Below are 23,065 nucleotides of genomic sequence, written 5' to 3'. Positions count from 1 at the left end.
GTTGTCCAAAGTTAATGCCGTTGATTAATATCCTAATGTAGAATTCGATGAAAAGCCTTGTTTTTGTATTGTGTGGACGGGTTTTTGTGCGCGTGGAGGCGATTGCTCTGATGTTTCGTCTAGTGAGAATGCACGCGTGCGTTCAATCTGAACGATGCGTTGGATTATACTGAACAAAAATATTTTCTAGCCCCCAGAAGACAGAATAAATTGAGTTCTGTTATATGTATTGTGGATAAGAAGAAATACGCACATCTATGTAGTGGCATTAAAAGCTAACATTTCACAAAGTATGCAACTTTCCACATAAAATATAAAACACGCCATTGAAACAATTGCGAACTGAGTAAATTTTCTACTACACGTTACGGGTGCCCCTAACCTTCTTGGCGCTGTCTGAAAAGCTATGATCACACATATTACGAAGCAAACCTGACCTGTGGATGTGAAACATGCTATGTTGCAGTGCAACCATAGGAGCTGTCGGCCCTATCTGTTTCTGCCATATTTAGGAGCAGCTCTTGAAGTCCATATTCAAAAGTCAAGGCCGCCATTATAAACGGATGAACCTATATTTGGCATTCTAGGTCAAGAACGCGAACTTTTCAAATAATTTGCTCTTCTTCACTGCTCGTTCAGATAGCACTATTTGCACAGGTAGCCGCTAGAATATATTCTACTAAGCTAAATACACAGCATTTATCGCCCAAAACTTAATAATGCAGATTTTTCGGTCCTCACTGCATTCCAGGGGCCGTATTCTATGAGCTGTTCATTTCAAAATAGTCGTTACTCGTCCCCCTAGTTCTCTGTCATTGGGCACTCAGATATACCCGCAGGTTTCAAACGTCTGTGGAAAGCGAACTGGCCATATGGCAGCCAATGGCCGCCAGTGGGCAGGCCCAGTCTCCTGCTGTTGACAGAGCGCTGCGATGCACAGCCCCACTGGCTGCGTATAGCAATCACTTCCAGCCAGTGGCGGTGTTCGGTCGCGAATCACCAAATGGCCGGGTCGCTTCTTATAGGCGCTTGAAATCCGCCGGTAGATCTGAGTGACCAGTGGCAGATGACAAGACAGACACGAAATGACCATTTTAAAATGAACAGTGTACGAAATACGGCCACAGAAGATACTGGTGGCACGGCCAGCTGCTCAAAAACACGCAGTGTAAGCAGACTGCAGCATTTGAGATAAAGGGCATCATTGAGCGGGAGATTGAACGCTAAGCCAGCGTTCCAGTGCATGGCGGTATTGTTCACAGCTTGGCCAGAAGAAGACTTGTGAACACTCAGTGAGTGTAAAATTTGGAGCGTTAGGGCGGCTACGCATCAGTGAGCATGATCAAAGTGTGGCAGATATTTTGCACCCGCAATCGCGTGCAAACAATCTGGCATGAAAAACTGCTTTGGGATCGCTCGATTGGAGTTATAATTTCATTCTAGAAAATCAATAAAGACTATATCACACCTCTACGCTAAAAATGATGGTGCTAAAAAAGTACATAGTGTTGCAGAGTGGCAGTTAAACAAGTACTCATTCCGGCAAGCTGAATACAGAAAGATTGCGGGGTAGCCACGTACAACCAATTTTCAGGAAGCTGACACAGTATAAAAGTGGTACTTTACAATGCAAAGAAGTTATTAGTTGGTTCACAAGAATCATGAAGCTAACAGCGTGGCCCAGAATACACGGCGAAGAAGGAACGAAAAGTGATACACATCGTAACCGATAGCAGCAAAATTGTGAAAAAAATTTGAAAAGTGCGTTTTTGATAGTGTTTGGTAGTTTGCATTTTCTTTTCTTCTGCAATATTTTAAGAGCCTTAGCTCTTACTCTTCACGTTTCCAGTTTTCGTGGGGTTTGTTAGCACCCTGAGATCACAGCTCCATCTTTGGCAGCAACTAGAAAACATCATATCTCCCATGGAGACTTGTAGCGCTATCTACAATAGCACCTGCCACGTTCCAATGATGACGTCTTGGTGCAATATGGTGGACAGGGGTGGAACTATGTGAGAATAACGTCAGGGGACGAAATGGCGGCATAGTTTTGGTTCCTCGAATTCAAAATGGCTGCCTATAAAACTGGTTGTGACCTAGCATCCCTTTCCCCTCTCACCCGCAACAAAACATCCTACAACGGGACGAAAACTGTCCAGTTACGGGACAGCTATGTGAATACATTCGTCTGTCTGTCTGTCGCTGCCAGGAAGAAAGGAAAGTGCACAAGCCTGCTCACTGGCTCAAGCCGAGCCACAATCGCTACCACGTGCAGATAGAAGGAGAGTTGAAAGATGGGATTGAAAGAGAGGATAGTAAAGACGCGCTATGTACTCCGACAACTATGGGCACCCATCCGGTGACAGTTGTGTACCGAATTTGGTAGGCAAACAAAACCCTATGGGCGGTGGTATGGAAATAAAACGACAATTAGACAATAGCTAAACATTGTATACTTGCAATTACTAATTGAAGCGTTACCATATCGCACCGCAAGCTGAATTCTAGGCCCAGCTTGAGCCCGCAAACGAAGTAAGTTCCGTTTGGGACGTATCTTGAGGGGTTGTAACTGGACAACGGGCGCGTTCTTCTTCGCTTTCTTCGTCTAGTAAACCAAACATCTAACGCTCTTTACTTCAACGTCTTTCAGACGGTGGCGGCATTTTTTTGCAGCAGTTGTATATTTCTCCACAATTTGGGCGAAGAAAAATTTCTGTTGTGAGTGCTCTGTATCGCTCCTTGTTCGTTCATTCTTCAGTTTGGGCCTCGTAATATTCTGCACGCTACATCACGTACTCTGCATTTGTAGTGCCCATAAATGTTAATTCTGTTTGTTCGGTCAGTCTTCTTAAATGTCCTTATAGACTTAGTTTTACCATGCTCAAGATTCGCAAACATAGCTACGATACATAATTTGAATATTTCTATGAGACAGTAGAGATCATTATCGTTGTTTACTTTAGATACGTCCAGTGAATACATCGCTAGAGAACGCATTAACACTGTTACGTTCTCAGCCAGCATGGAACCGTTGGCATTAATCAGCTCGTGAATGAAACGTGTGAAATGTGGACGTTAAAGAGTACATGCTCCATTTTTGTGGTTTATCATCCTAAAGAACTGTGGCTACGACAGGTAGTGCAGTGGAAAACAATTTAACTTCAGCCACCTTGTGTGTTTCCTATGCACCAATGTCTCATAATACCGGAATTACCTTTGATGCCATGCCACTGAAGAATGTTTTCAATGAAAGGGATAAGATCTGCAACCCACTCTCGGCGGTCTATTATCCTCGCCCCTGTGTAAGCTGTGAGCGACTGACTCACTACTAGCGCCACCTACCATTCACAGCAGCCCCTAAGGTCAAGCAGCCAAGCCTTGTGCAGCGTGTGCCATGCAGCGAGCGTGTGACCATGGCGTGTGATTAATAATAATAATAATTGGTTTTGGGGGGAAAGGAAATGGCGCAGTATCTGTCTCATATATCGTTGGACACCTGAACCGCGCCGTAAGGTAAGGGTAAAGGAGGGAGTGAAAGAAGAAAGGAAGAGAGAGGTGCCGTAGTGGAGGGCTCCGGAATAATTTCGACCACCTGGGGATCTTTAACGTGCACGGACATCGCACAGCACACGGGCGCTTTAGCGTTTTTCCTCCATAAAAACGCAGCCGCCGCGGTCGGGTTCGAACCCGGGAACTCCGGATCAGTAGTCGAGCGCCCTAACAACTGAGGCACCGCGGCGGGTCCATGGCGTGTGAGCAGAGTGAGCAGAGTGAGCGAACATGTGTTCGTTGAGCGCGCACCGTACTTAGCGAGTAGTGCGGCGCATTGCCTCGTTAAAAAAGTTGTCATCATTACGTGAGCCTTGTCCAGCCTCCGCCTAACCTCGCCCACGCCCTCACAACTGGCGCAGTCGACGTCGAACCGGACCGGAAACCTCGCCACTCACCCGCCTGATCAAGTAATCCGCATGCTTCATCGCCTTGGTTTTTTTGTGCTGTTCTGCCGACAGCCATGTCGTCGCCTATCCGGCCGATGAAGCCTTTCGGCCGCTTGGCCTGGGCAATTTCGTTGCTTCGCCTCAGCCATTTCGCACGCTTCGCCTGAGCCATTTTGCCCTTTTCGCTGCTTGTGCTCGTCGTGCTCCCGCCCGATGAAGTAGCCGCCACTCCGCCTGAACTGTTATCCCGCTCACCTTCGCGCTCTTAAGTCTTTTGTGCTGCTCCGACTACCGCCATGCCACTCGTGAGCTGGAATGAGGCTATGCCGGGTTTACTTCAGATTACCTCCGCGAAGAGCTGGGCCGCCGAATCCTCGATTTTGCCGGACCGACGGAAGACGTAATAAACTGCCTACTCGCTTACATCGCCAAAAATTGCAAATGCCGCCTCCTGTGGCTTCACCGGACTCCGCAGTGTCCACCCAGCGCTCCGACACGCCGTCTTGATGCAGCTCACACCTCAGAGTTGCTCACGTGTTTACTTGAGCAGCTTCTCCACGTGTCACAACGCGCTGCATTCCCAGTTCGTCATTTCAATACCAGACCTGTCCGCATCGTTTCCAACGTACAACAGTGATGGCAAAAGTTCAGCGTCCCATTGTATTGAAGAATTGGAGCGAACTCGAAATCTGTTTATGGGATTTGTCACCGCTTTTCGCCGTCGCCTTGGGAAAACTGCGTGCTGCCGCGGCGGATTGGAACGAAATCATTGGCCGCCAGCGCCCAACATGAGAGAGTTTTCGGCAAGCTTTCTTCGAACAGTTTAGCGACAAGACTACGTTTCTGCAGTGGCAACAGGCAGTTACTTGTCGAGTAAAAAAGCATAGAGAGAGCCTTGTCAACTACTCTCTGGAGAAATTTAAGCTAATTTCTGGATGACTGTCGCCCTCATCGACCCTCAGAGCATAGAATACGCTCCTCAAGGCGTGCATTGCCAACCCAAACTTAGCTACTACCATTGCAACGCAACGCCCAGCAACAGTCGCAGCGTACATGGCAATTGTCATGCAACTTTTCCAGACAATAAAACATTTATCCCTTCTACTGGCGTCTACACAATCTTCAGGTGCCAAGCTACCAATGCCCAGGCTTCAAGCGCCGCGACGCACCACAGAGCGAACAAACTCCCAGGCTTGGTCAGGCAGAACCGACAGGCCGCAGCGCATTTCAGCCCTCCCAGACCACTGGGATCCTCGGTACTAGTCTATTTCCACTAAGTACGGCACCTCTGCCTGCCGTCCTGGCCAGAACTTGTCAGATGTTGTATGCTTTCAGTGTCGTTAAAAGGGACACTTCGCATCCAAGTGTCCTTCTGTATCAGCTGCTCCAAAGTCCACTATGCATCGTTCCCGAGCTCTCCACAGCAGCCTTCAGGAGAACCTCGATAGACCACTGGTCCAGTGTGCCCTCGTTAGTGCCACTATTGCTCGGATTGGCCCAGTGTATGCATTTTATAACAGTGGATCTAAGGTAACGCTAATTTCACGCCAACTGGTGAGTTCCTAGCCGCTCCTACCTTGGACAATATCTCCCTTAGTTGTTGTTGGAGGAACGTCTGTAGCCACAGCTGCTGTCATTAGCTTGCAGGTTTTTGTCGGACCTATGACTAGTTTGGTTGAAGCAGCTGCCCTTGATAATAATGCCGTACCACTTGACTTGGGTGAAGACTAGTTTTCCTCTTGCCAAGCACAGTTGGTGTTTCAACCACCCACGCCTACTGAGATCCGCAATACCTCAATAGGCACAAGTGTGCTGTGCCACGAATGAGTGATACCTAGGATGTCGAGTGTGAGTATGTTCCAAGGATCGTCTTTTCACTACTGTGCACCAGGACACCACAGCTTAGCAGGCCTCCAACGGTTGCCACTCCCTGGGCCAGATCAGCTTTTTTGGGTACCATTGTCTTGCAAAGATGATGTTTCCGACATTTTCAGCCACCCTTCTGATCCCAAGCAAGCTCCTTCCCCAGCAATTGAGGTTTGCATTAATTCATCCTTGCCTGCCGCACAGATCGGGAGCCACTTGCCAGTGCCTCAGCAGCAGGAAATTGCAAGCTTTCTATCAAAATATGCTGAAGTGTTCGCTTATGGAGAGGATTGCTTGGGTCTCTATGAAGGCGTGAAACACGCAAATGACCTTGTTCCCTATCCTGTTTCATACAGTCGATCCCCCTAAGTTTTTTCTGCTGCAGACCTTCGGTTCCTTGAGGACCAGAAAAGCACACCCCTTGGCAATGGGATCATAATTCTAGCGTTAGGACCTTGAGCATTCCCCGCAGAGGTTGTGAGTAGAGGTACTAAGAAGAGCCTTTTTGTTAACTATGTGCCCATGAACAAGATGGCTGTGAGTACTGTTGTGTCCATGAACAAGATAGCTGTGAGTATTGTTCAGCCACTTCCGGATGCATATAAAATTATGGATGATGTTGCTGGTTCGTTGCACTTCGCCGGCCTCGATCTCAAGTTTGCTTGCTGACAAGTTCGCGTTCGTGAAAAAGACCAAGCAAAAACTGCTCTTATCATCCACCATGGCACTTCCATGTGGAGCCTGGAAAAGTGAGAAAACGACAGAATCCGGCAATTTAACCTTGCGACCTGAAGGAGTGTTAATTTCGCCTAATAACAGACCAAAGAGTCTTGGTTACAACTGGAACTTTGTCCACAAACTTTCGAGAAGGATTTATTTTCTTCTCTACAAATAATTACCCAAAACAAATGTTGGTGCGTGTGTGGAGCGCCATCTTTTCGGGCTAATCTGAGGTATTTATGTTAATTCCTGCTATAGCTACTATATGGCACTACATATAGAAAAATACGTTGTCACTAATAGTCTGCGCATTCTACTGTGAGTGAATAGGGAGAGATGGACGACCACCTCTAACAGCGTGTAAACATAAAATTCTGTGTTAAGCTTGGCAAGACAGCCAAGCTAAGGCAGCCAAGCAGCCGTGAGCTCCTTCGTGACGCTTACGGCAACGAAACATTATCGCGGGCGCGAGGTTTCAAGTGGCACAAGAGGTTCGTTTCGGGAAGAACGTCGGGGGAAGACGACACAAAGCAGGGGTGCCCTTCAACGTCACTGATTGAAAGCAACGTGGCTCGGATTAAGGAAGTCGTACAGGAAGACCGCACCATTACAGTCCGCATGCTATCAGATGCTCTCGACATTAGTAAGCCAACATGCCACCAAATTTTGCGTGAGAACATGGGGAAACGAAAGCTAAATGCAAGACTTGTGCAGCACTCCCTCACAGAGAACCAGATGGACACGCGGGCATCACTAAGCGCTGATTTGCTCTTCGAGGCAGGGAAGGATGCTGCATTTGTCGACAGCATCACTGCTGAAGGCGAAACATGGTGTTTTCAATACGATCCTCAAACAAAGCGGCACAGTGCCGAATGGCGGTCCACACGCTCTCCGGCGTCGAGAAACGTGCGGTGACAGAAGACCAAACCAAAGTCGGTGCTGATAGATTTTTTCGATGCCAGAGGTGTCATGCACTATGAGTTTGTCCCACAAGGGCAGACGGTGATTCCGGAGTTTTATATCCGCGTGCACCAACACACACGTTATCCACTGCGACGCCGTCGCCCTGACTTATGGGCGTCTGGACAATGGAGCTTTCTCTACGATGACGCAAGGCCACACACTGCTCTCAGAGTGACAAAATTTCTCGCCATGGACAGCATTACTGTACTTGCCTATCCGCCATACTCGCCTGACCTCTCACTAGGCGATTTTCTCCTGTTTACTTGTGCGAAGAGAGCCATAAAAGGTCGCTGGATAGGGAGCGTGGAGGCCATTCAAGGCGCCTCGACAGAGTAGCTGTCAGCCTTGGTTTTTCAAATGTTTGCAAGACCTCAAGAAGCGGTTGAAGCTGTATATAGACTGCAAGGGTGACTATTTCGAAGAGCTGCTGCAGAAATGACTTCAATGTTAAACGCATTATTTAATGAACTCAGTCTCAGAACTTAACGGACAAAAGTTGTATGATGGGCAGGATGTGAGCGCCAGACTCACTGCTAGTGCCACCTACCATTCGCAGCAGCCCCTAAGGCCAAACAGCCAAGCCTAGTGCAGTGCGTGTGACGCAGCGTGCGCGTGGCTCAGCGAGCATGTGCTCGTTGAGAGCGCACTGTGCTTAGCGTGTAGTGAGGCGCAACGCCTCGTAAATAAAGTTATCATTACGTGAGCCTTGCCTAAGCTCCACCTAGCCTCGCCCTTGCCCTCACAACTGGTGCGGTCAGCGAATAAACTCGTAGGATGAATTAACCCTTCAGGCTCTGTGTCCACATATGTGGACGCTACCTGATCCTACATGTATTTTGTATACAACGCTCATTTGCAGCTTTGAAAACCGCGCGGTTACCATTTTACTCTAGCTGTGAAGTCCGTGGCGCCATCTCTTGCAGCGACAGCGAAAGTGCTTGTAAAAAAAAGAAAGATGGGCATCACGGCGTTTTTTGGCCGGACAAGTGAATAGCTTTTATCGCTGCACGGCCGTAATAAGGAAGATGTTCACTACCTTTTTAAGGGGTGGTCTGCATTCAGGCCGCCAAATTGATATGGTGAATCCCCTGAACGAGAAAGGTCTCCCTCATATGGGTTCCTGCTCATGAGGGAATTACGGGTAATGAGGATGATCAGAGCCTCGCTCGAGAATTATACATCCGAGCAGCTCTGGAAATGCGCATGGCACTAACACGCACAAGCGGCGCCGGTCGTGCATTCCACGTCCTTGCTCGATCGAAATGGTGAACCGGCACGCAGGGGCGAAATTTTCAGTGGGCGTCGAGTCTTGGATTCATTTATTTGCCCTCTGAAAAAGAAATAGATGGACTCAGATTTTTTTCACTCGCGTCGAACTGTCACCCTGCTCGGCGGTTCCCGTTCTCCAGCGCATAGTCAACTGCACGAAACTTCAGTTTTGAATTGTTGCTTCGCCTCGTAGGCGGCGCTATGCTTAGTATGACGAATGCACGACGCGCGCGAATACATACGCATGCTGTTGCAAATGGGTCGCAAGCCCCAAGGGTAGCGTTGGCCTGGCCGCCTGGGGCACAGCTGCAAACATCCGAAGGTCCTGGCAAAGGATGAGTCGACTGCCAACAGAACAACTTGTTTATTCTAGCATCGCAAAAGAGCAGCCGGTCAGGTCGACCGAAGTGGAGAACCGGGCGACCACGTTACTCGACGGAAGAAATCGAATCCTCTCTTTTGGCGTCCGGGGCAGCTGCCTTTATACCCTCGGAGTCGAGGGCAAGAAGGAACGGCTCGGGATGAGGTGCACGAGACGGCGACGCACGGACACGTTGAGACGTGACGTGACGCGTCCGCCGGGCCGGCGCCGGTCAGACCTCCTCGCACCCAGTTGGGGAGCTCCTCTCCCCGGATGCCGCGCTTTGACAAGCGTAGGCACCAACATGCACACACACACACGCACACACGAAGACACGTGGCATTGAAACCTGCCTGGACGCGCTTGGCGGGAGGCGTTGCGGCAGCGCTGAACGGGCCAAAATGACCGCCACTTTGAACGAAGCCCCGGCGTCCGTTGCATCCGCGCCGGCTATACCGCGCGTCGTAGGCGAAACGTAACAGACCGCCCCGCTGGGAGAAGGAGATCCCGATGATCAGGGGACTGCATCCGCTGTCCGGAGGGATGTCGCTCGATGATGCTCGTAATAGAAATCGGTCGTCCCTCGGCGTTGCCTGAGCGCAGCGCACAGAGAAGGCCTCGTTCTCAGGTTCAGGTTCACACAGGACACTGCAAAGTGACTTCGGGAGAGATGCCATTTTTGTTCTCGTTCCCAGCAAGCGTTAGAACTACGCCGAAACGCAACCGCTCAGTCAGCAAGCACGACACAACCCTCACTAAGCTCTGCCAGGCTCTTTCCCCTTTTATACTACTGCCTGGTTCCTTACAGTAGTCAAGCAGCACTCAAAACGCGTCCACAAATGGGAAAATTGCACTAGAAAGCACGTCATCACTTTGAAACACTAAACAAAAGCAATATGTTAAAAATCCTGCCTCAGGAAGAAAACATCAGTAACAAACAACTTTGAGGCGGATTCCTACGTTAGGGGCCTCGACTTAAGCCATCGGCGTTACCGTTGAGACTCCCCTTTTTGTAACGCACCTCAAAGGAATATTGTTGCAAAGCGAGGCTCCAGCGCAGGAGGCAGCCATTTTTGGGAGAGATGGTCTGCAGCCATTCGAGAGGGCAGTGATCCGTCTCAATGATAAACCTCGAGCCGGCTAGGTAGCATGACAATTTCTGAACGGCCCACACGAGACACGCACACTCTTTCTCGGTGGCGCTGTACGCCTGCTCACGACAGTTCAGCTTACGACTAGCATACAGGACGGGGTGTTCCACTTCTCCATTTTCCCGTTGGCACAGTACAACGCCCATGCCTCGCTCACTAGCATCGCACTGAACAACGAACCCTTTTGTGTAGTCTGGCGATCGTAGCACAGGCTGGCTTGTTAGAGCGCTCTTTAGGGCGCTAAAAGCTCTTTCCTTTGTCTCGCTCCAGACGACTGTTTGGGGCTCTGTTTTTCTTAGAGCATCCGTCAGGGGAGCCGCGATATCGGAGTACCTGGGGATGTACCTCTGATAGTAGCCGGCGACACCTAAGAACGACCGAATATCGGTCTTCGTGCGCGGTTGCGGGAAGTCTCGCACAGCGGCCACCTTTATTTCAGAGGGGCGGCGACGACCCTGTCCAATCACGTGACCGAGGTAGACAACCTCGGCCTGTGCTAATTGGCACTTGGGAGCCTTGACTGTCAAGCCCGCTTCGCGCAGGCGGGTTAGCACTGCCCGCAAGTGTGCCATATGCTCAGACCAGGATGCGGAGAATATCGCTACGTCGTCTTAATACGGTAAAGCGAATTCTTCCTGTCCTCGCAACACTTTGTCCATGAGGCTTGAAAAGCAGTATGGCGCGTTCTTCAAACCAAAACTCAAAACTTTAGGACGGAATGCTCCCATTGGTGAAATGAACGCCGCATACCTACTAGCCTCTTCTGTAATTGGAACCGGCCAATAACCCCTGACAAGATCTAGGGTGGAAATAAACTGAGCGCTACTAACTTTCTCAAGGCGCTCCTCGATGTTAGGGATTGGATAAATTTGATCCTTAGTGATGGAATTAAGCCTGCGGTAGTCGACGCAAGGACGAGGTTCCTTGCCCGATACCTCAACTGAAATCAAAGGGGAGGTATAATCACTCTCATCCGCCTCAATAACACCGAGCTGTAGCATTTTCTTTACCTCAGCCTCCATAATATCGTGCTGGCGGGGTGACACCCGATACGCCTTGGATCGTACTGGCTCTGGGGAGGTATGTTCTATTTCATGAGTACGAACAGAAGTCCTACCAGGCCTCTCAGAGAACTGACCTTGAAACTCTTGTAAGAGTTGGTGTAGTTCGGTTTTCTGCTCAGGCGACAGCGGTGCTTTACTGAGTAAGTCACTAATGACCTGATCGGTGTCTTCCCTGTTCGTCACTGAGCCTAGTCCCGGAAGCTCTTCGGGAACGTTTACCATCATACACACCACTGCTTCCTGTTGTCTATAGGGTTTGAGCAGATTACAGTGGTAAACTTGCTGTGCTTTCCGTTTTCCTGGCAGACTCACCACGTAGTTAACGTCCGACAGTTTTTGAACAATCCGTGCTGGGCCCTCCCACTGCGCGTCGAGTTTGTTTTTTAGCGATGTGCGCAATATCATTACCTCATCGCCCACCTCAAAACGACGGGCCCTGGCTGTCCGATCATAATAAACCTTGGCCCTCTGCTGGGCCTTTGCCATTGCTTCACCTGACAACTCCTGTGCCCTTCTTAAGCGCTCGAGGAGCCTGAGCACGTACTCGACCACGACTGGGTCGTCGCCCCTGCCTTCCCACGATTCTCGAAGCATGCGAAGCGGAGACCGCAGCGAGCGACGGTACACCAGCTCAGCTGGCGAAAACCCCGTAGCCGCATGCGGCGCGGCCCTTAATGCAAACATCACCCCAGGCAGACACAGCTCCCAATCACTTTGTTGTTCAAAACACAATGCTCTCAACACGGGCTTCATGACGGAGTGGAGCTTCTCAACGGAATTCGACTGTGGGTGGTGCACTGAGCTGTGTAACAGCTTTACCCCACACCTTTCGAGAAAGGCTGTCGTCAAAGCGCTAGTAAACACTGTGCCCTGATCTGACTGGATTTCCGCAGGAAAACCAACTCGCGCAAATATGGACAGTAGTGCATTGCTATCTCAACTGAGCTGTGTTCTTTAAGCGGGACTGCTTCAGGGAACTTTGTCGCTGGGCAGATCACAGTCAAAATGTGTTTGTACCCCTTGGCTGTTGCCGGCATAGGTCCAACTGTATCCATAACGAGCCGTCTAAAAGGCTCCGTAATGATAGGTACCAACTTCAACGGCGCCCTCGATTTTTCCCCTGGTTTGCCAACTCGCTGTCAGGTGCCACATGTCCTCAAAAAGTGTTCTGCGTCACGAAAACACTCTGGCCAATAGTACTCTTGCAAGAGACGTTTCTTAGTCTTCTTAACTCCTAGGTGTCCGGACCACGAACCCCCATGCGACAAGCGCAACAGATCCTGACGATAGCACTGAGGCGCGATCAGCTGATCGAACTCCACTCCCCTGCGGTCTAGATACTTCCGGTACAGGACCCCACCTCTTTCCACAAAACGAGCATTTTTCTTGGCGATACCTTCCTTGACATTGCAGCGCATGTTTTCTTGGCTGCCATCCTTTTTTTTTGCTCGGCTATCAATGCCGACCGGCTGACTTTTAGCAACCTATTAAGTCCATCTGACGTAGGCGCGATGAGCAAATCTGCAGATAGCTCTTCTAACTTTCCCGTGTCGGACATTTCCTCTCCAGTACCTGGTGCCTTCAACGCTACAGGCTCAATTTTATTCAGTTCGGACGTGCTCTGAATATCAGCTTGCTGCGCCTCCGACCCTTTCTCATTGTTCGACAACGTCGGCTTCGCAACTACCGCCTTTGCAACGAGCTCCCGAACTCTCGATCTGGTTAAGGCCTGAACGCTAGCCTCACCAAACAAAAGCCCCTTCTCGCGCCGGAGGTGATCGGACCTGTTCGAAAATAGGTACGGGTACTGGGGGGGGGGGGGGGGGGCAGCATAAATGACACTGCGGCCTCCGTCTCAATTGCTCCGAAAGGTCCAAGGTCCTTCAATAAGCACTTTTGCTACGGGCAGACACACGCTATGAGCTTCCACGGCTTGCTTGATCCATGCGCACTCGCCCGTGAACATATCGGGTTCTACGTAAGAGGGGTGAACTACATCCATTGTAGCTGCGGAATCACGAAGCACTCGGCACTCTTTCCCGTTCACGAGGAAGTCTCGCATGTAAGGCTCGAGAAGCTTCATGTTCTCGTCAGTGCGGCATAATGACAAAAACACGACTTTTGTTTTTGTTTCTGGACACTGCGCCGAAAAGTGACCCGGCTTCTGGCACGTATAACACACGCGCGCTTGCCTCGTCTCGAACCGCTTTCTGCGTTCGGCTTCGGCTGCCGCCGTCTCCTTACGTTCGGTCGGACTGCTTTCACTCGCATCCGCACTACGTGTGTCCCCCCTTGCTCTCATGGGTGTGAACTTCGGCCTTTCAGACTTGGAGCCAAATTCACCCTTTTGACCGTCCCTAGCTCCGCGAGCCCGACGCGTCACAAACTCCTCGGCTAGCTCGGCGGCTTTAGCCACTGTACTAACGTCTGGCCTATCCAAGACCCAGTACCGCACGTTCTCAGGTAACCGACTATAAATCTGTTCCAGCCCGAAACAGTGCAGAATTTTCTCGTGGTCACCAAACGCTTTCTCTTCATTGAGCCACTCCTGCATGTTTGACATAAGCCTGTAGGCAAACTCTGTATATGACTAACTTCTGCCTTTTTCATTTTCCCGAAACTTCCGACGGAACGCCTCCGCTGACAGCCTGTACTTTTTTAGCAGATTCGATTTCACTTGGTCGAAATCCTCTGCCTCCTCTCTCTTAAAGCGAGCGACTACGTCGGCCGCCTCGCCGGGTAACAAAGTGAGCAAGCGCTGTGGCCACGTTTCCCGAGAGAACCCCTGCTTCTCGCACGTTCGCTCAAAGTTAACCAGGAACAAACCAATGTCCTCTCCAAGCTTAAACGGCCGCATCAGGTCAGTCATTTTGAACGATATTCGTTCTCCTGCACCGTGTGCCTCACTTCCATTACGAGCGCGTTCCATCTCTACCTCGAGGCGCTTCATTTACAAAGCGTGTTGACGGTCGCGCTCTTCTTTCTCTTTATCTTTTTGTTCTTTACGTTCGCGATCGTCTTTCTATTTTTGCTCTTTACGTTCGCGCTCCTGTCTTTTTGCCCTCTCCTCAATGGTCTCAAGGCATTCCGACAGCTCGTCATCCTCAGCCTCCAACTCAAGAATAGCCCTTAGCAGTTCTGGTTTTCTGAGTTTGTCTGAGACATCCAGACCCAACTTTCTTGCAATTCTGCTTTCTCTACTGCCTACTATTGTCTTGCCGCAAGCTAACCCGGCAGCAACGACCACCACAATTACCAGCTCTGTTTCTGACACTAACAAAAGCCTGGCAAAACTCAGAAGAAGAACGTCCCGCACTCACCAAACCTCGTAGCCAAGAATTCAGCGCAGTCGTTCCGCTGCACGCAACCACTCATCAAACAGGGGTCCTTGCACTGCTCCCGGATGGTCGTTGTGCCGCTCAGCATACAGTCAACCGCATATCTTCGCTGCTGGCCTCCGTTGTCGCGATCTCACCGCTGGCAACCAGTTGTTGCAAATGGGTCGCAAGCCCCAAGGGTAGCGTTGGCCTGGCGGCCTGGGGCCCAGCTGGAAACATCCGAATGTCCTGGCAAAGGATGAGTCGACTGCCAACAGAACAACTTGTTTATTCTAGCATCGCAAAAGAGCAGCCGGTCAGGTCGACCGAAGTGGAGAACCGGGCGACCACGTTACTCGACGGAAGAAATCGAATCCTCTCTTTTGGCGTCCGGGGCAGCTGCCTTTATACCCTCGGAGTCGAGGGCAAGAAGGAACGGCTCGGGATGAGGTGCACGAGACGGCGACGCACGGACACGTTGAGACGTGACGTGACGCGTCCGCCGGGCCGGCGCCGGTCAGACCTCCTCGCCTCCCAGTTGGGGAGCTCCTCTCCCCGGCTGCCGCGCTTTGACAAGCGTGGGCACCAACATGCACACACACGCACGCACGCACACACGAAGACAAGTGGGATTGAAACCTGCCTGGACGCGCTTGGCGGGAGGCGTTGCGGCAGCGCTGAACGGGCCAAAATGACCGCCACTTTGAACGAAGCCCCGGCGTCCGTTGCATCCGCGCCGGCTATACCGCGCGTCGTAGGCGAAACGTAACAATGCCACGCTGAAATCAAAATGTTCGAAAATGTGACGACCGGATGCGGCGGCGGAGCGCCCTTCGTTCCGCCACTTTAGCAGCCGCCGTACTCAGTCCGATGGTTGCAAGATTAATTCATTCTAGCCGCAGGATAACATTTTAAAGCTTTGGCATTGTGCGATTCGCCTCCCGCTTTAGTAAACAACGGCCGCGGTTTACGACATTCGCTGCTCAACTCATGTTGTACTGCAAGCAAGGCCTATGGGTCGCCGGGGCTCATACCTGCTCATCCTGCAAGGCCTGTTGACTCTCCCGAAGTACCTTACCTACTACGGTGCGATCGTCAAACCACAGCCCTTCCGACCTCGTCGTATTTTTTGCTATCAGTGCCACAAAGAAGGACATATGCAAAATGCATGCCCTAATCCAGCAGCTGTGGCCGACATGAATGAACCAACAGCTCATTGTGCCCTGTGCAAATCGCCAGTCCATGACATTCGCTCCCCCGCTTGTCCAAAGAAGAAGCAAGCGAAGAAGTTTCACAAGTCGCCTGCAAAAATGGATGTTCCTACAAGTAATCGCTTTGCAGCTCTCGCATGTGACGACAACGACTTCCCTGAACTTCCTTTATCTGAGCCTGCTGCTCACTATACGTCTCCTCGCCAGCGTACATATGCACAAGCGGCTCACCTTCCCGGATCAAATGGTACGCCCAAACGTCCAGTGCATCCATCACATGTGGATACCACAGATGAAGACACAGCTTTAGACAATGCAATCGCGGAGGCTCGCCGCCGACTAGACGAACTCACCCAGCGCCGGGAACAGCGTCGTTCTCAATCCTCTCGAAGAATTTTCATAACTCGGGAGCAATCATCAGAGGAATCACCTAGGGTAAGCACTGGCCCACAATCAGGTGCCGACCACCTGTTAGCCGCGACTACCCCGACAGTGGACAAGATATTAGCGCTGATGAAGCAGGTGACATCCCTCATCGTGGAAGCTCTTCGGCCTCGTCATGGATAGCGCATCATCATCGGTGGTGGTGGAGGGAACTGTCGAGGTTTCGCTAATAAGGCCTCTGAAGTGAACATCCGCCTTCGCGACGGAAAGCTGAGGGCATGGGCCGTTCCTACTGCAAGAGCATAATGCACTCCCATGCCTTTCAGGTTTCTGCGCATACCATTCACCATCTATCCCTGATCGCCGTTGCACCGCCTCCTCCCTCAGCCCAGGTAAATCTGCAATTTATATTCACAGTTCAGTTCCGCATACACCGCTCGACCTTTCACGGTGGTGCAACACACGTCAAGAGGTTGTCGCCCTTCTCGTAAAACCTGCACGCACACCCCTTATTCTAGTTTCTTTTTATAGTCGTCCTGGCTCCGCATCTCCCAATCTGGGATGGGTTCGTTTTCTACGTTCTACCAACTCGGGTATCCCTATTCTAGTTGGTGGTGACTTCAACGGCGCACACACTGCGTGGGGTTACCCATCGGATTCCTCAAGGGGTTGACACATCCAAGGGAGCTTTTCAAATCATTCCTTTCAACTTTTAAACCACCCGAATACTTCTACCCGCCCACGAGGTGGCCCGTATTCACCTGATTTGACTTGGTGGTTAGGCCCCGGTAAGCCTCGCTGGGCTGTTGATTCTGATACTTGGGGTAGCGATCACAGCCATATTTTTATCTCCCTCACGCCTACGCGTCTACGGAAAATACGCCGCACTGTACGAATAACATAATGGGATTCTGAACGCGCAGACAATCATTTATCTACATTCAACCCCTCTTCAGCATTGTCTACTCTATCTGCTGTTCTCGCTACTCACACTATTACCACTTCTGTAAATGAAGACGACCCAAACCCGGACATACATCTCTTGAATCTGTGGGCTCTTCGTCGCCAGGCGGATCTTTACGCTACTCGTCACCCCGATGACCCTTCGGCTCTTTCTACTCTTCACCGCGCTACCGCACGGGCGCGGCGCTATGCAAGGCGGCTAGGCAGGCAACGCTGGGCTGCATGGTGTGCCCACCTGTCCTCTATGCAGGATAATGGACATCTTTGGAGAGTGTTTCACGCCATGGAGCGCCCTTCTCAGGTTGCAGATTACACAGAGAGCATTCGCCTCGCGCTAAATGTGGATGAGGACACATTTGCACAACAAGCGGCCCGTAAATTTTTTCCAAACCATGACTGCACCGCTACGTCTCCACCTGACTTATCGGTAACAGAGCCCCCTGATGGGATTACTTCTGACCTCACCATGGCAGAGCTGCTGGCCTCATTGACCGTTTAAAAACTACTACTACTCCCGGGCACGACGGCATACCGAACTCCTTATTCCGTAACTTGGAAGGGAGGGCTTTGGAAACCCTACTTGATACTTTTAACGAAGTGTGGCTTTCTGGCGTCATGCCGGGAGACTGGAAGCATTCTATTGTGGTTCCAATCCCCAAGTCAGGTCAGCCTCCAGTATCTCTCTCGGCCCTTCGTCCAATTTCCCTTACCCCTACCATCTGCAAGCTTTATGAAAACATTCTAGCCGCACGCTTATCATGGTGGCTGGAATCCCATGATTGTTACCCAGATTCCCAAATTGGTTTCCGCCCACAAATTGGAACGGAGGACGGCTTTGCTACTTTGGCTGCTGACGTGCTTGATCACTCTCCACAGAGTCACCTTGTACGAACCGTAATCGCTACAGACATAACAAAGGCATATGATAACATCCTTCACTCTGCCATTCTTGCCTCCCTTCAAACTCTTGGTCTCCTTCACCGGTTCCTCCTCTCCATTCACGCCTTTTTAGCAAATCGAACCTTCAGCGTGCGTGTCCACGGAAAGCCCTTTGGTAATTTCACTTCCAATAGAGGAGTGCCGCAGGGCTCCGTTCTCGCCCCCACATTATTTAATGTGGCTTTAATTCCTCTTGTTCGAGCCCTAGAGACCATCCCTTCTATCCGCGTGCTTGCATTTGCCGATGATATCACCTTGTGGTGCTGTCATCCAGATGCGTCTATTCATCAGTCGGTCCTTCAACACGCGCTGGATGTATTGACATCTCGCCTCCCACCTTTGGGTCTAACACTCTCTCCTACTAAATCATGTTTCATTCGAATTGGAAATAAAGCCGCCTTAAGGAAAGCTCCCCCTTTAAATTTTACGGTACATAATTTTCTGATTCCTCAGGTAGAAACTGTTCGTATTCTTGGTCTTCTCCTCCATACATCTGGGACTGGCACCCCGTGGCTGACAGCCACCCGTAAATCGGCTCACGCTACTCTAGGTCTAATTCGTCGCGTAGCTATACGCTCTGGTGGCGCACGTGCTCATACGGCCCGCCAGCTTGTGCGCTCTATCCTTCAGCCACGGATAGTATATCAGGCTCAATTTCAACGTCTCACCCGCAGACAGTGGGACTCCCTTGAAGCTATCAATCGTGAGGCTATGCGCGTCATAACATATCTGCCTCGTTTAACACCCATACCTGTGCTACAGGAGTTCGCCCAACTTAATACACTCAGTGAAATCGTCGACCAACGGGTGGCAAATAGAGCTCGAAAACAGTCTCTCAAACTTCATCGTTTAAAGACACTTCCACCGTGGTCCTATTGCCAGCTCACTGACAATCGCCCCACTGTTTCCCCGTCGGTATCAGCAGCGTATCTGCCTGAAGGGTGCATATTATACACGGATGCATCTCATTCTGCAGAGAGGGGAGTTACTGCTGTGTATAGTCCATCTCATCCGCATCTCAACTCTCGCGCGACGTATACTGCGGATACGTGCACTCCCCTGGCATTGGAACTTCAAGCCATTTACAATGCCATTGCTTCCCTTCCGCTTGTTCCAACATTCAATACAGTTCACATTTACACCGACTCCCGCGCCGCCCTTAAACAGCTGAAGGCTGTTCGACGAACGTTCCAGATTTCACAATCTATTCATGTGCTCTGCGCTAAGTATCCATGCCCTGTGCGCATACACTGGATTCGCGGCCATGCCCAGGATCCACATAACATTCAAGGGGAAGCTATGACTCATCTTCATACATTAGACGATCCGCCACCTTCCCCTCTTCCCCCAGATCCGTTCCTGTCCCACGTTTCCGATTCCGAAGTTCTGCGCCAGCGAACACGCGCTCTAATTCCTCCGTGTTCGCACCCTCTCCCCCGTAGTCTTACTCGGCAGGAGGAGGTATCCGTGCGCAGGATTCGGGCAGGGGCGGCTCTGACACCATTTGTCCGTCATCGGTTGCGTGCCAAAGATCTGCCACTACCTGACAGGTGCCCTCACTGTGGCGCTGCACCGGACATATGTGATGTGCGGCACTTGTTGTGGACGTGCCCAGCGACGGCTGCTATCAGAAAACGGCTCCTCAGGGAGGTGGGCCTGCGGTGGAACCGCGAAAGTGACTTCGTGAAGTGGAAAATGGACTACCATTTCATTAACAACCTCTGCGACTACCTCAGCGCAACGGTTCTTCACTCCTTCTTTTAACTTTCAATCCCGTGCGTTCCTTCCCCCCTTTCCTTTTTCAACTTATGCCTCATGGCACACTTCTCGAATAAAACAAAAAAAATGACATTTGCGTATGCTAGATGGCCTTGAAGAGCGCACAGCGGCCACTGCGCAGGAATCGTTGTGTCACCGAGTCCCCATGGAAGCGGATCACCCTATGCTGAAACTATCTAAAAACTGAATTTTTCTCATTAAGAAAAAAAACCGCCGCGGTGACTCAGTGGTTAGGGCGCTCGACTACTGACCCGGAGTTCCCGGGTTCGAACCCGACCGCGGCGGCTGCGTTTTTATGGAGGAAAAACGCTAAGGCGCCCGTGGGCTGTGCGATGTCAGTGAACGTTAAAGATCCCCAGGTGGTCGAAATTACTCCGGAGCCCTCCACTACGGCACCTCCTTCCTTTCTTCTTTCACTTCCTCCTTTATCCCTTCTCTTACGGCGCGGTTCAGGTGTCCAACGATATATGAGACAGATACTGCGCCATTTCCTTTCCCCCAAAACCAATTATTATTATTATTATTATTCATTTCAAAATCAATTTTTTTCAAGCATAGTTAATAGGAGCGGCAAAAGATGGCGCGCAGGGCTCTTTATGTAGCCGTATGTAGAAACAACTAAAAAAAACGTGACTCAAACAGCAGAAGATACGGTATATATCTGCGCAAACGCCCACTTTTCCGCGCCCAATATCACTTTTGCTTGCTCCAAAAGCAACTACGAAGTAACTTTTGGTCAGTCAAATCACTGTGGTTGCTTTGAATGCTTAAAAACTGAGGTTCTAAGGAAACCCTGTGCCCTGAAGCTCTACTGGGAGTGTGGACATTCCCTTTGCCAAAAGTAAGATAGCAGAAAGGTTTGTATTTAAGCCGTGTTGTGGAGCGCTTAGCGCCAAAAATTTCTGAATGATGAGAATCTCCTCCCCTTACAGCGATGTAGAGCCCAAGGGCTGCCCAAAGTGTCCTGCTAGGCAGCTGAGAAGAAAAACAGGTTGACAGGTTACTTGTGGCAAACACGGTAGCTCGGGCGAGATTATGCACGAATAACAAGCCATGAAGGTTCAAAATTAGCTTGGCGTTCTCGGAGATATTTGTGCTGGTCATAGCTATCACTCTGTCCTACAATTGTTTATTCGCATAGTGTTAGCAACATTATTGCTTTATTTATATTCACTGGCTACGTTTTCGTGGTTCAAGACAAGCGTGTCTAATAACTTTTGGCCACCGCATTGTTGCTGTGTTACCCTTGGTTTTATAAGACTTAAACGAGACTGCATTACCAAAGCGGGCTGCTTGGAGTCTCTCAGCCTCATAGGCTTCTCTGCCCACTGTAAGATGCCAGTAAAACGACGCAATAAATGCGCCACAGTTACCATCTTAACAACAGCCTCGGGCTGTTCGGTTTAAGGTGGACCGCCACATCTTAGATTCAGCTGCACTGGCTTTGCTTTTGCTTTGTTAACACGCCACTATTGTTCTAAAGTAAATCTATCCTTTTCGTGTAGAACTTCAGCGAGCACACAATGTGGTGAGCAATGATTTTTGTTATTGCTGGAAGTAACAGGGTCATTGAAACTATTTGCGAGAGCAGACGCACTTAAAGCCAGCAAGCTCCAAGTGCCACTGGTAGGTGAAATGCGGTTGGCCGTGACGTCACCGTATTGGTTCAACCCCATTGGCTTTAGGGCCTCTTTCAAGAAGAATGCGCCTCTTCTTTTTTGTATTATATCCGATTATATTTGCTGTTTTGGTTTAAACGTGCTGCGAGAAGCAGAACACGTGAAAGGGTGTAATAATAATTTTGCCACCAAACTTATTTAAACTGTACTTCTGTTTTTTACAGCTGCAGGAGCAGGGATGCTAATAACCTCCTTCACCCTATTCACCCTGGTCTATTTTGATAAGTACCGCGCAACAGCGACCGCCTGCAAATACGTGGGGTGGGCTGTGTCAGGCGTCGTCGGGCCGAACTTGCTATCCTACGCGGCCGAAAATTACGGTTGCCGGCCTTCCCTGCTTCTTGTCGGCGCTATAACGGCCCATGCCATCCCTCTCGTAATGTTAGTACAGAGTCCGCGACCATTAAGAGTTTGGTGTTCTTCAAGAAAAAAGTCCTCTACAGCAAAGGCAGCGGTTGCATCGGGTGGAAAGCAGGGTAACTACTCAAATACTGCTCTGTCATCTCGGTGCCCGTTACGTTCTGAGGCCGCAGGCTCTAAATATGGTTCGCAAAGGCAAGCAGCGCTGTCGATAGCAACAGGCAGCCGAAAGCCCAAAAGTGTTGAAGTCGCAAGTAATGAGGTGAGGGAGTTCAGGAAACAAAGTATCGCAGGTGTGGTAGCTGAAGCTCATGAACGAAATGCGTTCAATCTGGACGACAAAGCAGCATCATGTTTCGTAGATAAAAATCCACAGTCGTGCAGGAGTGAGAGTAGTAGAAGTAAGTACCTTATGATTAATGCACCTAACTTTTTGCAACACTGCGCCTCGCTCTTTCGCTCTGGAAAGTTCTACATGCTTGTGGCTACCTTCATGGCAATGGAGTACACTATCGTCATGCATGAAACGACTATCGTTGCATACGGGATTGACAAGAAGGCGGGGACGCTAAAGCAGTGCAACCAGTTGCAGACGTTCACAGCAGTGGGTCAGCTGGTGGGCCGCCTGGTGGTGCCATTTCTCTCCGACCAGATTCCGTTCAGCAGATGCCCCCTGACAGCCTCGAGCCTCGCTCTTTCAGCGACTTGCTTCATTCTCGTGTCCTTTACCAAACACTACGTCATGCTGTTGGTACTAACAACCGTGGCGGGCGTCTGCGAAGGATTCTTGCTCTGCATCAGGGGCGTGCTGTACGGCGACTACCTGGGCGTAGTGAGCATGGGCCTCGCCTCCGGCTTGCAGGGATTGTGCATGGTACCAGCCTTTATGGGAGCCCCCGCCTCGATCGGTAAGACACGGCTTCATGAACTACACGACACGTCGTCTCCTGAGAGCGTCTTCTGTTGAGCAAATCGTACATTTTATGACTCACCAAAATTGAAGCGGTATCAATAATACTGGCTAATTATCCACCCAAATCCAAACAAATGTTTTGGATTAAAAGGATCGCTGTCATGCTTAAATGTTATTTACTAGCATAC

At 50.4% G+C, this 23,065-nt stretch overlaps 1 protein-coding gene across 3 annotated transcripts in view; it reads left to right on the top strand.

The window, feature by feature from the left end:
• LOC144121657 (monocarboxylate transporter 10-like) overlaps nucleotides 1-23,065 on the top strand; it is a 71,078-nt gene that overhangs the window by 30,260 nt on the left and 17,753 nt on the right. For 2 of the 3 annotated variants that reach the window (XM_077654986.1, XM_077654985.1), the window contains exon 4: nucleotides 21,769-22,872. In XM_077654986.1, coding sequence (XP_077511112.1) covers nucleotides 21,769-22,872 — 1,104 coding nt within the window. The remainder of the gene's footprint in view (nucleotides 1-21,768; nucleotides 22,873-23,065) is intronic. The other variant, XM_077654987.1, reaches the window with a different exon arrangement.

This window comes from Amblyomma americanum, chromosome 2, assembly GCF_052857255.1.
Source record: "Amblyomma americanum isolate KBUSLIRL-KWMA chromosome 2, ASM5285725v1, whole genome shotgun sequence".
NCBI lineage: Eukaryota > Metazoa > Arthropoda > Arachnida > Ixodida > Ixodidae > Amblyomma > Amblyomma americanum.
This window is presented reverse-complemented; position numbering and strand designations above follow the sequence as displayed.